General features: G+C 39.3%; 1 protein-coding gene across 4 annotated transcripts in view; it reads right to left on the bottom strand.

The window, feature by feature from the left end:
- Positions 1-9,026: 9,026 nt before the first annotated feature.
- The window catches only part of FLRT2 (fibronectin leucine rich transmembrane protein 2), a 97,529-nt gene continuing 88,368 nt past the window's right edge, over positions 9,027-18,187 (bottom strand). For all 4 annotated transcript variants that reach the window (XM_041758937.1, XM_041758936.1, XM_041758938.1 and 1 more), the window contains exon 2: positions 9,027-16,508. In XM_041758937.1, coding sequence (XP_041614871.1) covers positions 14,095-16,077 — 1,983 coding nt within the window. In that variant the 5' untranslated portion in view covers positions 16,078-16,508 and the 3' untranslated portion in view covers positions 9,027-14,094. The remainder of the gene's footprint in view (positions 16,509-18,187) is intronic.

An 18,187-nucleotide genomic window follows, 5' to 3' on the forward strand; every position in this document is an offset into this window, starting at 1 on the left:
TTTAGGACATGAAGTTAATTTTATTTCATATTGTTCAATAGATGAGGAACACCTTTGGGCTCAGTCTTACACCTTCATATAACTATAGCCCTATGTCTGGTGAAACTGAGTCTTGAGCAGAAGTGTGAAGCAGGCTGTGGCAGGTTGGGTTGTCAGGGAAGTAGACTCATACAGAGATTAGCAGGCATTATTAGAGAAGGCTCTTGCAGTGACAGCTGTGAAAGCGATGCATAAAGAGGAAGGACAGGGTAGAGGGAGAAGTGAACCCAAGATAAAATCTCAAGTAAATCTGAAATTGAACCGGCAGCCCTTTTGTGAGCCAAGGTGCCTGACTGTCAACAGTTAAGGGTGGTGGAGAAGAGGCTAGAATCATAGTGGATACTCTCGACATCCTCAAGCTTTCTACCAGTAGCATTAGAGCACTGCACGGAATACCAAACACACAGGCACAGTTTGCTTCCCTTAAAGCTGCCCCCAGATTTGGGACACTTTTCAGTGGCTGTCCATCCTCGTGGCCTGTGCTCCAAACTATTCCATTTCTCCTTTCTCCAATCCATCTTTTGTCCCATCTTCTACTGCTAGTTGCTATATTTGGGTAAGACATATTCCCAGCCCCCATCATAATGGCTAGTAGACATTCCACTTCTTGAAAATCTAGGTAACGTGTATCCATTTTGATGAAGATGCTTGGAATCAAAGGAGTGAGGAAACTAGTGGGTATTTCAAGCAGGGTGGAGGATGACAGAGCAAAGGGGGAGAGCTACAGGTAATTTAAACTTCTTAAAAAATGACGCAGTTACATGGATGCATATGGTTAACTCTACTGTTACTACTGTGGGGTGATTGCATCATGAAAAGTTTGCAAAAGTGCGTGCCTCACTGGCTCTCCCACAGATGCCCCCAGAAGCTCAAAAGGCAACTGCTATGTTTTGAAATTTCATCTAAATCAAACAGTACATGAGCATGCCCAAGTATGGCAGGAATGGTAGATTGATGCTCAAAGCATGTCACTCCTGGTCACATGAGATAACATCTCTCTCTGAGGATCTCATGAAACAATGGACTGTGAGATGTTTGTACTTATTACAGGAGCATAAGAATGAATTTTGTTCTATCAAGGGTCATAGTAAAGGAAGGAGACAGGAAATGACAGGAAGGAGCTGGATGGAGTTAACACAACTAAGCAACCACTATGTACTAGGTGCTGTGCTGGTAACTTTATTTTTTATGATTTTATTTATTTATTTGACAGAAAGAATGACAGCATGAGTGAAGGGAGGGGCAGAGGGAGAGGAAGAGGGACACGCAGACTTCCTGCTGAGTGGGGAGCTTGATGCGGGGCTTGATCTCAGGGTCAAAGGCAGGCATTTAACCACCTGAGCCACCCAGGTGCCCCTTTGCAGGTAACTTTAAATGAATTCTCACGCCATCACTATGGTAGGGGTTTTTATTATACCACTTTCAAGATCCGAAACCAAATATTAAAGAGGTTCATTATTTGGCTAGGGATACAGCTAGTAAGTCAATGAGCCACTATTTGAACTCCAAAGCCAGTGCAATTTCCATCATCTCGTATGCCACGGATTCTGGAATAACTTTTTATAAAAGGAGTTCAGTTCTAGTACTTGGATGGTTAATACTCTAACCTAAGGGTTAATCCTTTTGATTACTTCATGTTCTAGACGATGATGATGATGATGATGATGATGATGATATTTTCTAAACTAAACCTGAATAACCTGTACTCAGGCCACACATGATTTGCCTGTTTAGGTGTGTTTATTCAGACTTCCCTGAAACATGCTGTTTATCTTTCCTTAAAAATGGATGTCACACCACAATGCATTTGCCCATATTTAATCACTCTTCCGTAAAATATATTTTTATGTGTTTTTGTTGGCTTTTTGTTGTTGTCACTTTTAAAATATTGGTAATTTTACATAAACATTTTATTTGTTTTTTTCCTTATACTGGTTTGTTTGTTTTTTTACTTATCAGGTTACACTGACTTTTTTAATACAGACTCACTTTACAGTAAATCTTTCATTAGGGAAAGCTATCTTTGTCACAATAAATTATTTCAAAAATACGCCTCTGAAGTTTTGAATCTCCTTCACTATGCAAAATTAAATTAAAATTAACAATAATGTGCTTTTTCCTCCAGATGGTTTCATCTTTGATTTACTTGTAAATTCTTAAATTGCCAGGTAGAATCTTAATGTTTGGGAAGAAAATTATTAAATAATTTTGTAATATTTGCTCTAATAAATTCCTTGTTAAATGCCATTTTGGTCCTTTATAGAGGTAGCATAATACTTAGCTAACTTTTGAAAATAATTATTTTACTAATTTGGTTATATTTTATTAAATTCTCTTTATAGAATTAACAAACTTTTAAAAATTACATAACAAGGATCTTTTAAAAATTACACAAAAAGGAATGAGCTTGTAAAACTGGATAGATAATGATACCTCAATCTGCGTTCCAAGGATAATTTTCTAACTACACAGCTAAAAGCCATTCATTTAAAGTATCCATCCCTAGAGTGGCAAAGTCTGAATTACATAAATATCCTTAAAAAGTAATGTTTCATTATTAAATTCAGATGTATCATGTAATCAATTGAAGCTATTATTTACTGGTAGGATTCTTAGGCAACCACTTTAAAGCTAAATATTAACATCCATTGCTACCTGGTAAGCAGCAATTTTATAAACATATTGAATGTCCTGGAAAGAAGTATTTTCTGATTATTCTAAAAATTCAGTTTATTTTTAAGATCATAATTGTATACTTCTTCAAGTTTCAAAGATAAGAAGTAGCACAGTCAGTGTTAAAATCTGTTCTATTTCATCAAAAATAAAGCACATTTATCATTCAGCATTTTCCTGGATATTCTTCTCATAATTTCTTTTTTGTTGAATATTTAAAGTTTAATAGCTATTACATAAAAGGCTTACAAAGATAGAAGATGCACTCAATATTTTAAGAAACAATCTTGCTTTATACAAGTTTTATTGTAAGGAAATCTATCTTTAATAATTTTTATTGAAATAAAGTATTTTATAAATATGTCTACTTAGTAACATAGTTTGAACTCCCCTCTTTTGAGAGAAAGATAATTGAGATAATAAGAATGAGTTTTGTTTCCACTTGCTTCTCTTTCTATTCATTTGTAATTTTTTAGCCACAATGAGTTTGAATGAACCCGTCACTGTACCAAACACTTGACATAAATTATCTTGTTGAGTCTTCACAAGTACTGTTACCCCATTTCACATATAAGGAAAGGGAGACTTAGAAACATTAAATAATAACCCCCAGGTACAAAGTGGGAGTTCTCTGTGATTCCACAGCACTTTTGAAAATTATGCATGTTGCTTCCCAAACATACTGAGTTTACTGTTGCTGTCAGTAATGGGGGACACGCAAGTCTTTGTAATAAAGTCAATGAAACTGAGTGTTTGCGTGCTCCCTGTTTTTCATCCCATATACTTCTTCCTGAATTTATAAAAACATATGACAAAAATCAGCCCAATTCAATACAGCTAAACCTCATGGAAAAATTACAAGAATCAAATGGAATTTAATGTCCAAAAGAACTTAAGAAATCAACCAAAGTCTTATGCTCTGGACTAGAAGAAACAAGGCTGAGAGATAATGGTCGTACCCATGAGCCAAGGGAGACCCAAGCCATGTAATCCAATTTCTGGACATTAATTCCATATATTTTCAGAAAGTACCTGACATGGTCCTGTGCTCTATGGCTGCTGTTAAAGTAAGTAATTACCCCAGGGACAAATAAGGAATCTGAAGCATAAATATGCTCAAGGCCCAAAGTTAGTATGGATTGGAGCAAGGGTAACTTAAGCTCTGGACATATACAATACAATAGTCTGTATAGAAACTGTAGTTCTCAGGCGGCCCAGGGGCCCAGTGGTTTAGCGCCGCCTTCAGCCCAGGGTGCGATCCTGGAGATCCGGGATTGAGTCCACATCGGGCTTCCTGCATGGAGCCTGCTTCTCCCTCTGCCTGTGTCTCTGTGCTTCTCTGTGTTTGTGTCTCGTAACTAAATAAAATCTTAAAAAAAAAAAAAAAAGAAAGAAAAGAAAAAGAAAAACTGCAGTTCTCTACCAGAGGTGATTGACCTCCTTACATAGCAACTTGTTCTTGCTTATTGCCCATACACTTTTGGAGTGCACTGTATTCCAACTAATGATAGCCAATATGTAAAACATTTAACAACAGAAAGAGTTGGGGGGCAAACTATCAAACAGACACCAGCCCAAAGAGAAAAGAAAACGGGCCACAGACCACAGGAATGCCAGTATTGATCTATAGCTGCCAAATAACTGCCCTGAACCCAATTAAACCCTTCAGTCAAGAACTAGAAGAGAAAGTATTTGTTTCCCCTAGCAGCTGAATGTCTCAACTTCTGCATTTATTAAACAAGGAGAGGCAGGATAGAAAGGAAAATAATGCTAATATGGACTCCCAGTGAGTGAGCTGCTTTGAGACTATTTTAACTATCATCAACAGAAAGTGTACAGAAGGAAAGAAACAACATGACCTATCTGAAGATGATGCATGTCTCTTAATTACAACTAGATTACAAAATTGAGAATGGTATTGGCTGTAAAAAAGTAAGTGTGTGACAGCTGGTAGACTATCACATCTGCATTGCAAAACCATTAATACGTTCTTCGATTCGGAAGATCCTAGATCCATAGATCCTAATGGTTGGTCATATAGTAAAATGAAACAAAACTATGCCATTTCACACTACACACTTTTTAATAGAAAGTTATTTTCTTGATTTTTTAAATGTTTTAATTTTCTAATGTTTTCCTGAATATTCCATTCTAGGGCACATTAGATACTCTTGAATTAATTTTCGGCAATAATCACACATATACATGTTCAGAAGATCCAATAGGAAATATGCTAGCTACACTACAAAGAAGTTTATTCTTTCTCCATTCAGCAGCGCTGGTCAGTGGTCCCATCCATCATGCGACAGAGGACCTGGTATGGTTCTGTGCTACCTTATGGCACTCTCCCTTACCCCAATTTTTCCAGGAAAAAAAGAGAAAAGAATAGGGGGAAATGGAAAAACCCCTGTCAGACTTGTATTGATAATGGTTGTACACAGTTACGTGGAATTTGGGATGCTAATTACCTTTAAATAGATGACTCTTACATATAATTCTGATCTTAATACTCACATAGTCTGGTTTCTTCATATAAAGTTGGCAATGTGTCACCCTGTGCTTGCAAATGGGGTTTGTCTCAAATATACGTGGTACTCAATGCCATTTATTCAATGCTCCCTTGAATCTGAGACACTGCCAACTGCTTTCCATGCCTGCACTTCTGACAGTCTCCATATGTGTCAAGCTTCACTATCTCTATTTCAGGTAAAAGAAACTAATGACCATAAAGTGTAACTTATTAACAGAGAGAATTGGCAGAGACAGGTTTCCAAAGTAAGTCAGTCTGTTTCAATTCTGAGTTCTTAATAACTACCACCTCTACTGCCTTCTTCTTTATGGGAATATCATTTCTAGAAGAGAACTACTTATTCTTGTAGCAAATAACCAAGACAATACAATGTGAACCTCTAAATGATACGTGTCATATTTTAGATATAAGATATGACACAGTGAATAATGAATGTCCCATTTGATACTGCTGATGGAAACCAAAAAAAAAAAAAAATAATGTACTTCTGGTTTTTACATGTGAAAAATTCATCTTGACTAGCAAACTGTCAAAATGTTTTACTTTGACTTTATGTCTATCCATACTTTGGGTACGTCTCATGATGATGACATTTTGTTGTAAGACAATTCTTCAAGATATCTCTTTGTATGTCTTTCTGCAAGTTGGCTCAGAGCTTTGAGATTGTCTGTAAAATATATAAAAAAAGGTATGTTCTTCAAATCATTTGAATAGTTCTCTCAGCCCTCCTTGTGGGTATAGACATATCCTAATTTCATAATAAAGCTTCCAAGTCAGGTAAATGTATGGTCATCAAATAATCATGAAAACAAAAATTTCCGTAAAAGCTGTCATGGGTAAACAAGAGATTTTTTTTTTTTAGAAAATGTATGCTTTATTTATTCTTATAAAGTGCATATTGTGGCATTTGAGCAAGGCTAATTCTACATATCCAGAATTCTACAAATCATTCTGAGGCTTTTAAAAAAATCATCCAGCCATAGAGGATTGACTAAGCAGCTATTGTTTGAGCTGCTGCTGTTCAGGGAAGCCTGACCCCAGAAGGAGCCTGATATCATGGCAGAGTCCCATGTGCTCTGTTCACATTTTACCTAAAATCATGTCCTGAACACCTGCCAAAAGCTGGGCGCTGTACTCAGCACTGGACATGACACAACAATTGACAGAGTATGTCCTCTGTCTCCAGGGGGCTCAGAGCATAGGCATGTAACAGATCCATGAAAAACCACATACAGATGCCATAAATACAAGTATTTTAAAGTTCTATTAACTGCACACAGAGGGGTCAGATAATTGACATATGTGATTTAAGAGGCTTCCTAAAGGTGGGGACACTTGGGTTGTATCTTGAGGAAGGAACAGGTCACTAAACTAAAGAGAAAGTGAATGTCATAGGATAAAAGATGAACAAAATTACAGCAGTCTGAAGGAGCTTGAGGTCTCTTGGAGATAGACTCTGTTCCTAGCCAGTCTGTGTCTAGTCGAGAGCAGGTAATGAATGAGGAAGACATACTGGGAAGGAATGTCAGAGAGCAACGTATGTATGACATATGTGTCGTACAAAGAGTTTGAATTCTCTCTTCAAGTCATGGTAATGGAATATTTTGAAACCAAGACAGTGTCACAATCAGGCTTTCTTTGTAGATTAGTATCCTTTGTCCCACGGTGTGTAGGAAGGGTGGAAGTGGACTAGAGACGACAGGAAGGGTTTTCACCATGTCAGAGTTCGGAAACTGAGAAAAGAAAACACATTTGAGAAATCTTAAAAGTCTTGGAAGTAGAAACACTACCTGATTATGTAAATGTAGGAGTGTGAGCCAGCTCAAAGAAGGCAAAGAAGCAGGAAAAGCCTTGCCCGTGTGTTAAATGCCAGGAACTTCCAGGAAAGATTTTCAATGATGCAAAGTTTACCATCCTGGAAAACAGCCTCATTCAGCACCAAAACTTAGCAGGCCTCAGCAAATATTTGTGGAATAAGAACAAAATGAAACTAAAAGAGGTTCTTACTGCCCAAATCAGCGGTCTCTCAACCAGCACGATTTTATATTTGATTAGGAATACATTGGCCCAATATGGAAGTTGATGATGTCACTGAGCTGATAAGAATCTCCTCAAGGACGTAATTTATTTTTCATTTAGTTTAGACTTCATACCAAGAAAATGGACAAATGGGCTCATCAGTTGGAGTGTGCACTAAAAAAGCATCTGTTTTAGAGTGTACCAATTCTTTATCTGTAACTGTCAGTATAACTGCTGAAAATAAAGCTCCTATAATATCCTCTAAAGCACACATTTTCTATTTGTGCTATGAAAAAAAAATAAAAAGCATAAATTCAGAAGCCCGTTTGCTAAGGCCCTAATAGATTCTGACATGTGAGCATCTTCAACAGGATCTACAAAATACTTCGAGCAACCTTTCAAGTATGAAACAAATTCATTACTAAAAATAATCTGACTCAAGTCCTTTTAATAGTCCTTTCAGCTCACCCTGTGGGTTTGCGCATATCTTGATTCCATCTGAAGCTTTCAGATCAGATAAATGTGCAGCCACCCGATAATAACAAACACAGAATTTCTATTAAAAAAATAAAGATGGGTAACCAAGAGATTTAAAAGTATTTTGAGGATTTTTAGAATGTTCCCTTATCGCGAACAATAATCAGTATATATTGCATCCATTGAGCGAAGTTGTGATATCTCCATCATCACAAATTTTAACCAGTGATAAAGAAGTTGTCCTGAAGGCTAGTTAGTCTTAAAGCTAGTCAATTTATTAAGAGACAAGAAATAGTTAAGAGTCTTAAGAGTCATGTTTAGGGTTAATTCCCTGTAATTACTCTTGCCATTTACAGGTTTTGTGATCATGGACCAATCACCATACTTCTTGGGAAGCAGAGTTTTACAATCTGAAAAATAAAGATAAAGTACCTTATATGGTTAAAGACAAAATGTGACCACGTGTATTAAAGCATCCTAAATATGGTCTTACATAGGTGCTCAATAATTGTCAGGTGCTATTTATTATTGTTTTTGATTTATATTCAAGTCCAAATGGAAATTTAAGGTTGTGTGTCTAATTACCAAACACAATTCCTAAATGTTCAAGTACGTAGTATATGTTTGAAACTTTAATTCAAATTTAATCCTAATTTTATCAATGCACTATCACTTTGTGTCATCTATTAAACATCAAGATCATCTAATATATATACAACAAATGCATCATCAAATTTACCATGAAGTACATATGTTTCTTTTGTCACCTTAGTTACTCTGCTAAGTTTGAGAGAATGTAAAGTCGTTACATGGTCTCTGAGACTCTGGAATGTGTTAGAAAATGAGCTTATCGCACCTATGAGCTCCTTAGCAGGAGAGTCATAGTTTTCTCCGAATTCCCAGAAGAACCTAACATAGTACTCTGTAGAAAATACATGAGGAGTAAATACTTTGGGTGGATAGATTTCTTTAGGAACAAAGGAAGTAGAAGATATGCTTCATTTGCTTTAGACTGTATTTTATTCTTCTCTGAAACTTCTGAACTCAGCCGAGAGCCTGGAACAATGTAGAAGGATTTCAATAAACTTTTTTTTTTTTTTTTTTAATGAATTGTATTCCTTGAATAAGGTCTTCACAGAGTAAGATCTGTAATTCTTGGTAAAAGTAACTAAGAGTTGCCTGGACATTTCTCGATGTAAAATCACCCAAATGTAATATGAATCATCTGTTACCATTGCTTTTCATCTTAATTTTCCAACAGAGAGTCTATAAATAATTAACACTAGTTAACTGAAGTGTTGTGATTTTATTTCCTGATTTAATCTATGTCAAGTACATTATTAGTGAGAGTAAAAGAGGGGCTCTGGCAAACCTTGAGATAAATCTGAGTTGCACTGGAGCATATGAATAGATAACATTTTCCATGAGTGCTCATTGGAAGTATGGGTGGATGAGCTATAAACAAATCATAAGTAGAAACGTACCATAAGAATCCTAAAGGAAAAGTGACATTTAAAACCAATAGCGTATGTTATGAAATAGGGGCAAAGACTATTCCGATTGGATAACTACATTGGTATCTATCTCTATGCCAAATAACACAGATTTCACAAATACAAAACAACATGCTTAATGTGTGTGTGTATACTAAAAAGATATTCATAGGAACACACAATCTAGTGGAGAAACAGAAAAGAACATGAAGATGTCATGTAAACCCCTCCCACGAAAAGGGTCCAACGGCCTTAAAAAATACAAGTTGTCTTCAAAGTAGGAGAAAAGGAAAAATCCTACTACTTCCTTCACCCCTGCCACCCTCTTACATCATCAGGAATTATCCCACATTTCTTTTTAACATTAACAACGCAAGTATTGGCTGTAACCCAATGAACTTAAACACAGTGTGGTTTTCTTTTAAAATAAGCCTTTACTGAATATATCAACAAGGTACTGTATAGTGTAGAGTGAAGTTTGTAGTTAACAAAGTGTGTGACATGGTAGGTCTCAGAGGATGTGTAATGCAGAATCTTCCAGCCCCTTGCAGTCCCTTGTCAGTGAGGACACACTAAACATAAACCAGAAGCAAATCAACATATGGTTCGAACAATAACAACTCATCGGGATTAACTTTCAGTGAATATATACTGGTCCTATGAGGGACAGACGGTGGAGACACCTTCACCTTGCCTCAAAAAGGTCATAAATTTTACATCCCATGGTTATCTTTATAAATACCTCGGTGTGTGTTTGTGTGTGTGTGCAAGCATGTGTGGGTTTCATACTAGTTTAAAAATTCCTGTTGCGATGGCCTTGCTTTGTGCTCTTCTGATAGATGTGCCACTAGAAGAAGAAAAAAATGAAAACTATAGCACAAGAATCCGATTCGTTTGTTATAACAGCGGTATCATACATGTATAAATCTTTCTCCCCACAATCTGTGACAAGCATCCCTTGTTGCCAGCAATTGTCTTTTGTCTTTTGACCCTGCTGAAGAAATCAGAGAAGGATGTAAACAATAGCTTTCTTCATTTGTATTTTGGGAAAAAAAAAAAAAAAGGACATCAGGCCAGTTTTGACAAAGACTAAGAACTAGTAGTTTTTGTGTTGTGCCCTTTGGGGCACAAGGAAACTGTTCTGCTTTCCCATTAAGCAGGAAAGGTAAATCATGGGCAAAACCATTCTTCTCATGTTCTAATGTCTCCTCATGGTGGCTTTTAAAGAAAAAATGCTATAAACAAAGATGTCAGTGGAAATTAACCACTTCACTGTCAAAAGTTGCACTGGGCCTTCCAGCTGAGGTTCTCTGAACTAGGGCAGCCCTAGTAATTTATGTTCGGATTGGATGTCCGGCTGGCTGCACACAGAGCTGGTTCTCCACAGAGGGGACGTAAGCTGTGATCTTGTGAAATGACGAAGACCAAAGTGATTTGCATTGATAGGAAATGGAGCCTCAAAATGAGCTCCGTCATCAATACTTTTGCCAGATTGGTCACATTACAGGTTTTTTTTGTTTTTGTTTTTGTTTTTGTTTTTGTTTTTACTTCTGGAATGCATCTAAAATATTTTCAACAAACATCCAGATATTTAGAAATTGCATTATTTCTAATGGGATAGAAATTTTTCCACTTCTCACACAAGGAAACTAAGCAGGGAAACGCACTTTTGGTCTCTGCCTGTGGTGTCCATTGCGACGAGCTGTTAACGCATTTGACAGTTTTGAGGGAAACACAGAGCCTCTCCCTATTCAAACACATCTCCCCAAACAAATAAGTATTAATGAAAACCATGGGTGTGAATGACGATCAATAATATCTGTGTGATCATGGTTGTACCTTTTCCTTTAGACTTTCCTCTGCACAGTGATAGTTACCTAGCTCTGAATGTAGCTCTATATGATCTGATCACCTCGTTTGGTCAAACAGCATCAAGTTCTTTATAAGCCAGTCGGTATGTATGGCTTTGTTTATGGACTTGGCCTGTACATTCAACTGTGACTCCTGACTCATCTCAAAATAAGAAACAATGACAGCAAAGGAGGCTCAATACAGAGCAGATGTATCAGCAAAACACACCCCCATGACTGAAAATGCCAGTCAAAGCCCAATCCAACATCGATGGTTGGCTATTCAGCAGTCTTCCTAAGACATACAAAACATTACAAATCCCATGATGTGCTTTCTGTCCTGGTGTAGGCGAGAGCCCTAGCTATGCTACGACAAGTGGGAGTTTGATCTCAATTTTAGTAGTCTCTGTCACACTGTGTGCAAGATCAAAGTGAAGCCTGTATCTACCTTCTATCTCGTCATAATTCTGTGAATCCCATAAGACGTCATAGAAACCCTTCCAACATTGATCTTCTTGGCCCAAAGCAAAAACATTTCAGCTGCCAAATATCGCGCTGGGGGGTTATACGCACAATAGAAATACATGAGAATGATTATTTTGTGGATAGAAGAGAAAAAAACCCTCAAAAGTCAAAGTACCATCATTTGAACATATAGTTTTATCTACACAGCCAAGGGGAAGAGGACAGTGGAAGGGAATTATCCAGTAAAATACACAAAACCCCATGTCATTGTCCTGAATGTTACATGGCTTACTATTACACTGATCACCTTCACAGACTGTCTTGTCCCTTCGCTGTGTGGAATTAGCTTTAAAAAAGCAACAGCCAAAATTCACTAGCTAATAGACTAAAATGGAAACCTAAGTCACTTTAGGATTAATTCAAATTAATTCGTAGCTAATTTCAGCTCAACTGACTGCAGTTTCGATTCTTGCTTCTACAACATTATAACTTGAGTTATATTTGCTGCTTATTGTGAGGGACAAGGGAGATTAAAACATATAAGTTGGGGGTACATTATTAAAGAAAATAAAGCTCTTACTATAAAGAAAAACTTGCATAGCATTTTATACCTAAACTCTTACAAAGAAGACACATCACAGTTCTATTTTGTTGAGAGAGAGAGAGAGAGAGGGAAACAAAATGATTGTGACATTAACTTCATAGGTCCCTAAGAAGTGGCCCGTGGTAAAGGAAATATGCAACACAGGGTAAAAATTGATTTTAAAAGGAATTTTTCCAAGGGTGTGTATTTTTTAGATAATGTATGCGATCGATAGCCCTTCTACATCTAAGGGATGAAAAGGAGTAAGTTATACATACTTTGTGAAGATGGGCATTACTTTGAAAATATGTGAGCACAGACATCCCTCCCTTCTCTAAGCCCTCTGCTCTATGTCCCACTCTGCCAAGGTTGGGGGAACAAGCCCGCACTCTGACTTGTTCATTTCTCGTGTTATCCGGTTTAATAAAAGATTGATTATCCCTCCACAATTCCCAAAGAAGAGGGGCACTCAAGACTGAAAAGGAATAAATGAAAATTCAAAAAATGGAATAGAATTCAAGTTCAGTCCAAGGTGGAAACTCCGTATTGCTTTAAAATAAAAAAAAAAAAAAGCAAACAAACATTATTTCAGCCAGTTTTGATGTATCTTTACAGAATTATTAGCACTGAAAATCAGTATACATTTTAAAGTGTGTAAGTATTTATGGATATTTGTGCAACCAAGACTGGCATCTAAAATTTTCTTTCAAATTTTAAGCAGAGTGGGGGAAAAAAACCAAACAAATGTAGCATAAATAGCTAATTACGAAAATATATGTGAGGTGATTGGAAGACAAATTTGCAAGGGGATAAAGTTATTAATTCAAGCTATTTCAACATGATACTAATACAGTCATTTGATAAAGTAGAGCAGAACCACTGATCACTTGTTTTTGTCTAAATGGTATCGACGGTTTTCAAATATCAACTTTAGTATATTCCAAACACTCATCTCTTGTTGGTCTAAATATCATGTTGACATAGCCTCAGTGAATCTACCCAAATAAGTCTCATTATCAAAAATAATTCCATTCAATATAATTCTTCCCGTTATTTTATTAGCCTCTTCTACAAAAGTATTCTAGAATATATCTCTGTTGAATGTGATTCAACCTGACATATAATTTGAATAGTAACACTTGTAAAGGGAGTTTTCTCGCTGGAACATCCTACGTGTCCCTGCAGATGACCGAAATCACACTCAAGTCTCTAACTCTGTTATCACATAGGGCCAGGGAAGCATGAGGAGTGATTTTTTAAGCTCCCAATCAGAAAGCCAACCCCCCACCCCCGACCCCTGGGGTTTGAAGTTCTTTTCCAAACGTGTCGATTTCTGGGTTTTGCCAAGTTGGGTTAACTTATCTTACGGGAACGGGCTTCCTCGTGATGCTTTCTATACATTTCCTGCTCTGGGTCAAATCGGGGTAACTACCTCCTTTCTTGTATTTCGAAATGTTATACTTTTCTTCCAGGTCAGGAAGTGCAGAAATAGCACGAAGGTATCTGGGCCATTTCTTGTTTTACCCACATTATTTAGCCTGCCCTGATGAGGCCACTGTAATCTGCCCTCTCATCTGACCACCGACCGTAAGAAGGGAATTTATTCTGACAGCTTCTACGGCAAAATGGGTAGTGTGCATCATGAGGAAGAATCACTCCTTCTTTTGCCTTGGCGTTGGGTTCTCATTGTACAACCCTGTACAGTACTTCAGCAACTATTTTTTTTTTTAAGATTTAAAAAGCAAAGAGTTACAAAACTGTTTGTAATTAACTTGAAATAGAAAAGATAGCACTTTTTTTTTTAAATCCCATTATATAGTACACCGTATAAATTACAGAGTATTCAAATGCACAAATGCATCTGGGTAACATTTATCAAATGTAATTCGCGTGTCTCTCTGTGCACACACGTGTGTGTTCTCGGGAGTCCTAGTGTCCGCCTTCCTGACGCCGGGCCCCTGGCCGTCACGTGTGGCAGTGCTCCAGGTCTGGCACACTGCTGTTGCAGTATCGCATGTTGTTGGAGATATGACAGTCTGTATAATTAATGCCCCCATTCGGGGTGTAAATGGGCTGCAGTCTGAAATCTCCTTTAAGGAGCTGATCGTTATTTAAGGAGACGATCTGAAAGCTGGTCTCTGTCATCTCCAGGATGGAATTGTCCTTCTTGGTGCCGGCCTCACAATAGTCATCTTTCCGCCGGCCTCGGTTGTACTTCCACTTCTGGGACGTGTAGCGCCCCTTTTTGTGCATGTGCCAGCAGAAGACGCTCAGCAAGACCACGAGCACAAATATCACGGCGCCCCCGATCAGGCCCGCCAGCAGAAAAGGGGAGCCCATGCTGTGGGAGGTCGTCTGCTCGTGGCTGGAGGCCGTGTTGCTGCCATTGTTCAAATAGGAGGCGTGCGTGGTGGCCTCGGAACAAACGGTGTCTTCCACCGCGCGGTAGTTAAAAGCATCCAGGGGCACTAGGCAAATCCGATAGGTGGATCTGGGCTCCAGGTTCACCAGGCTCAAGTGCTGCTTCTCGCCGCTGACGATGCGTTCCTGAACGATGCCCCCGACTAAGCTGTGGCCCATTTTCACCCACGTGAGTTTGTACGCCATGACCGTGAAGAGGGACAGCCAGCTGACCTGGATGGACGTGTCATTCACGAAATGGACAGACAGCTGGATCCGTTCGGAAACAGGCGGGGTCGCTCTGTCCCTGCCATCCCAGGCCGGGACGGTGGGCAGCCTGGCAGTGGTGGGAGTCTGCGGTGTGTGGCTCCGGCCCGGGGTCGGGACAGACAGCGTGGGGGGCTGAGTCGTCGGGGGGGCCGTACTCGGGGCCGGGGTAAAGACGGGCAGCCCAGGGGTCGTGGTGGGGCACGACAACAGATTCATATTCAGCTCCCGGACAGCCATGCCCCGGACTTGCTCAGGCCCTTGGCACATGAAACCTCGCACGTTGAGAGAGGGGGGGATGTACTTGAGCCACTCGGTGACCCACTTAATGCTGCAGTCGCAGAACCAGGGGTTGTTCCGGGCGGTGAGCTGCTTCAGGTTGGAGAGGTTATCGAAGACCCCTTGGGTCAACACGCGCAGCTGGTTGTTGGATATGTCCAGCCGTTCCAGCTTGCGCAGGTTTGAGAAGGCCGTCAGAGGGATGTGGCTGATCTGGTTGTCCTGCAGGTAGAGCCTGATCAGGTGTGTGCCGGGGAGATCGGGGGGCGGGTGGGAGAGGGAATTCCGAACAATGGAGAACTCCTTGAGCTTGGTGAGATGGCTGAAGGTGCCGTCGGCGATGCCCTTGTTGGTCAGGAGGTTGCCGTCCACGATCAGACGCTCCAAGCTCGTGAGGTTCTGGAAGGCCATGTCCGATATGATGGCAATTCGATTTTCGTCCACTCGCAGCTCTTGCAAATCCACGGGCAGCCCCACAGGCACACTGCTCAGGTGATTCTTGGACAGAAACAACAGTTTGAGGCTGATGGCCTCCCGGAAGGCCCCGTCTTCCACCCCCACTGTGGATATCGAGTTGTCATCCAGGTGAAGCTCCTCGAGCTTCAAGAGCTGGGCAAGAGCAGCCCGGGAAATGGTCTGAATGTTGTTTTCCTGCAAATGGAGAACCCTGACGTTCTTGGGAAGGTTCATGGGGAATTCATCCAGCTGGTTGCCATAAAGGTAGACCGTGTGCACCGACCGTACGTTGTGCAGTTCCGCAGGAAATCCAGCATTATTAATTTGGTTGTTGTGGAGGTAGAGTACGGTTACGCCCTCCGGGATCCCAAGAGGCACTGAGGTCAAGCTTCGCTCATTACAGTAGACAAAGTTCCTATCGCAGCGGCACACGCTAGGGCATGCCAAGATTTTTGACACTTGTGAGTAGAGCCCCAGGGAAATGAGAAGCCAAGATTTCAGGAAAAAAGCCCCATGGCTGGGCCACTGTGTGGTCTGCAGGCCCATTTCTGAAGTACAGAAACAAAATACAAGGTGGTGGGGAAAGTAAAAAGGAAGAAAAAAAAAATATATATATATAGCAAAACCAAAATGACTAGACGGGGTTCTGTTAAAGTCCAGAACTCCAAGTGGAGGAAAAGTCTCGAAGGCCTGCGGTAAAAGAATTCTCCTGCGGTCTCTGGTCTTATCAGCCTGTGTTGCCTTCTTTGTTACTGTCCTCCATGTGCAAAAATAATAATAATAATAATAACAATAATAATAATAATAATAATAATTTCAATAGGGAGAATTTTCCACACAGGCGATGAGTGAAGCCAAGTTATCAGCGGTCAACAGGGACCCAACGAGGCAGGCAGAACTAGAACTCCCTTCTCGTGCTGGAGATCAGGTCAGCGTTGATGAGACTCTGAACTTCTTGGTTAAGCTCAATCTGCAATCTGTTGTAGGAAAGCAAAGAGAAAAAAGTCAGTTAAGGGGAGAGTAATGGATGAAGTGCTGACCCGACTCTATGTCCTTCAAGAACAATGTTATCTGACAAATAACACCAGAGACAAGGGAGCTGGCATTAAGTGATGTTTTAAGGAACAATAATTTAGTTGAAAAGGTACTGAGAAAGGATCATGATTTGGTTATCTTATATTCGTGCAAAAGAAAACCAGACAGCTCCCCCTCACCATCAGTGATTGTACTGTGAATTTTACATCCCAATCAGTATATTCTCTTAAATATCTATTCGCGTATCCAATAGAAAAGCCCACCGGACACACTGTTGAACCCACTGAATCAATAACGATGATCACCTACAAATCTGACTGGCCACACCTTGTTTCAAGATGACATGACTGACTGACTAATACAACTGGAGGAGAAAAAAATGGGAAGTCCTTTCTAGTTATAAATAAACAAATGCAAGATAGGGGCTGATAAAGTTATTTAAAAAGGTAAGTCCATTTGGTATGGTGCTAAGCGAAAATAAATGGGAGAGAGAAAGACAAATACCGTATGATTTCATTCAGATGTGGAATTTAAGAAACAAAACAGAAGAACATAGGAGAAAGGAAGGAAAAATAAAATAAGAGGAAAATTGAGAGAGAGGCAAACTGTAAGAAACTCTTAATTATAGGGAACAAACCAAGGGTCGCTGGAGGGGAGGAGTTGGGGGGGACAGGGTAACTGGGTGATGGGCATTAAGGAGAGCACGTGATGGAATGAGCACTCGGTGTGATATGCACCTGATGAATCACTAAATTCTACCTCTGAAACGAATAAAAATAAATTCAATTAAAAAAAAAAAAGATGTGTCCTTTTGATCTGATACTGCAAAGGAGATGAATAAATGTAATGCACAGAAGCACGCATGAAGGCAGAGAGACGATTTCTCTTTTCTTCCCCACTTTTCCCCTCTTCATATCTTTGTCTTTCTCCAAAATAGCCTACGCTCGAGTTACCAAGAACGACGAAACTCCAGTCCATGATACATTTCTATTGATTCCTTCTTTCCGGGCTTCCAGGTACAGATGAGATCACCATTGTGATCTCTTTGAGAACTGCCAAGCTCATGATTGGGAATAAGTTATTTTTCAACACCACCACCTTCCTCCCATCCGTGAGGATTTTTTTTCCTGCTTTTAAAGGACCTTCAGCCGACTTTGAAATGACAGAGGACCCAGTTGAGGAAGTAAAGGCAATCCACAGATAGTAATCATGCCTTCATGCTCTACAACATGTTCCATCCGTTTTTAGATCAGAGAGGTAAAGCAGTTAATTGAAAGGTGCCAGATTTGATTTCCTTACAAAATAAGCTAACATGACAGGACATGGCAAGCTATGAATTTCTTAATTCTCACCAACAGACAAAAACTAAAACAACTTATATATCTAGAGCACGGAGGAAGTATTTGAAATTGTTTCCTCAGCTATCCTTAGAAATATAATTAAAAAAAGAAAACAAAGCATTGTAAATGCTATTTAAGTGTCAAGGATATTGTGAATTTGTTCCACGACTTAAAAAAAAAAAATTGCGAACCACCTAAAAAAAATGCCTCTGATGACCTGAAACAGTAAAATTCATGTTTTATTGTTCAGAGACCTTAAAAAGGGGAGAGGAGAGATAGGG

The sequence above is a fragment of the Vulpes lagopus genome, chromosome 6, assembly GCF_018345385.1.
Source record: "Vulpes lagopus strain Blue_001 chromosome 6, ASM1834538v1, whole genome shotgun sequence".
NCBI lineage: Eukaryota > Metazoa > Chordata > Mammalia > Carnivora > Canidae > Vulpes > Vulpes lagopus.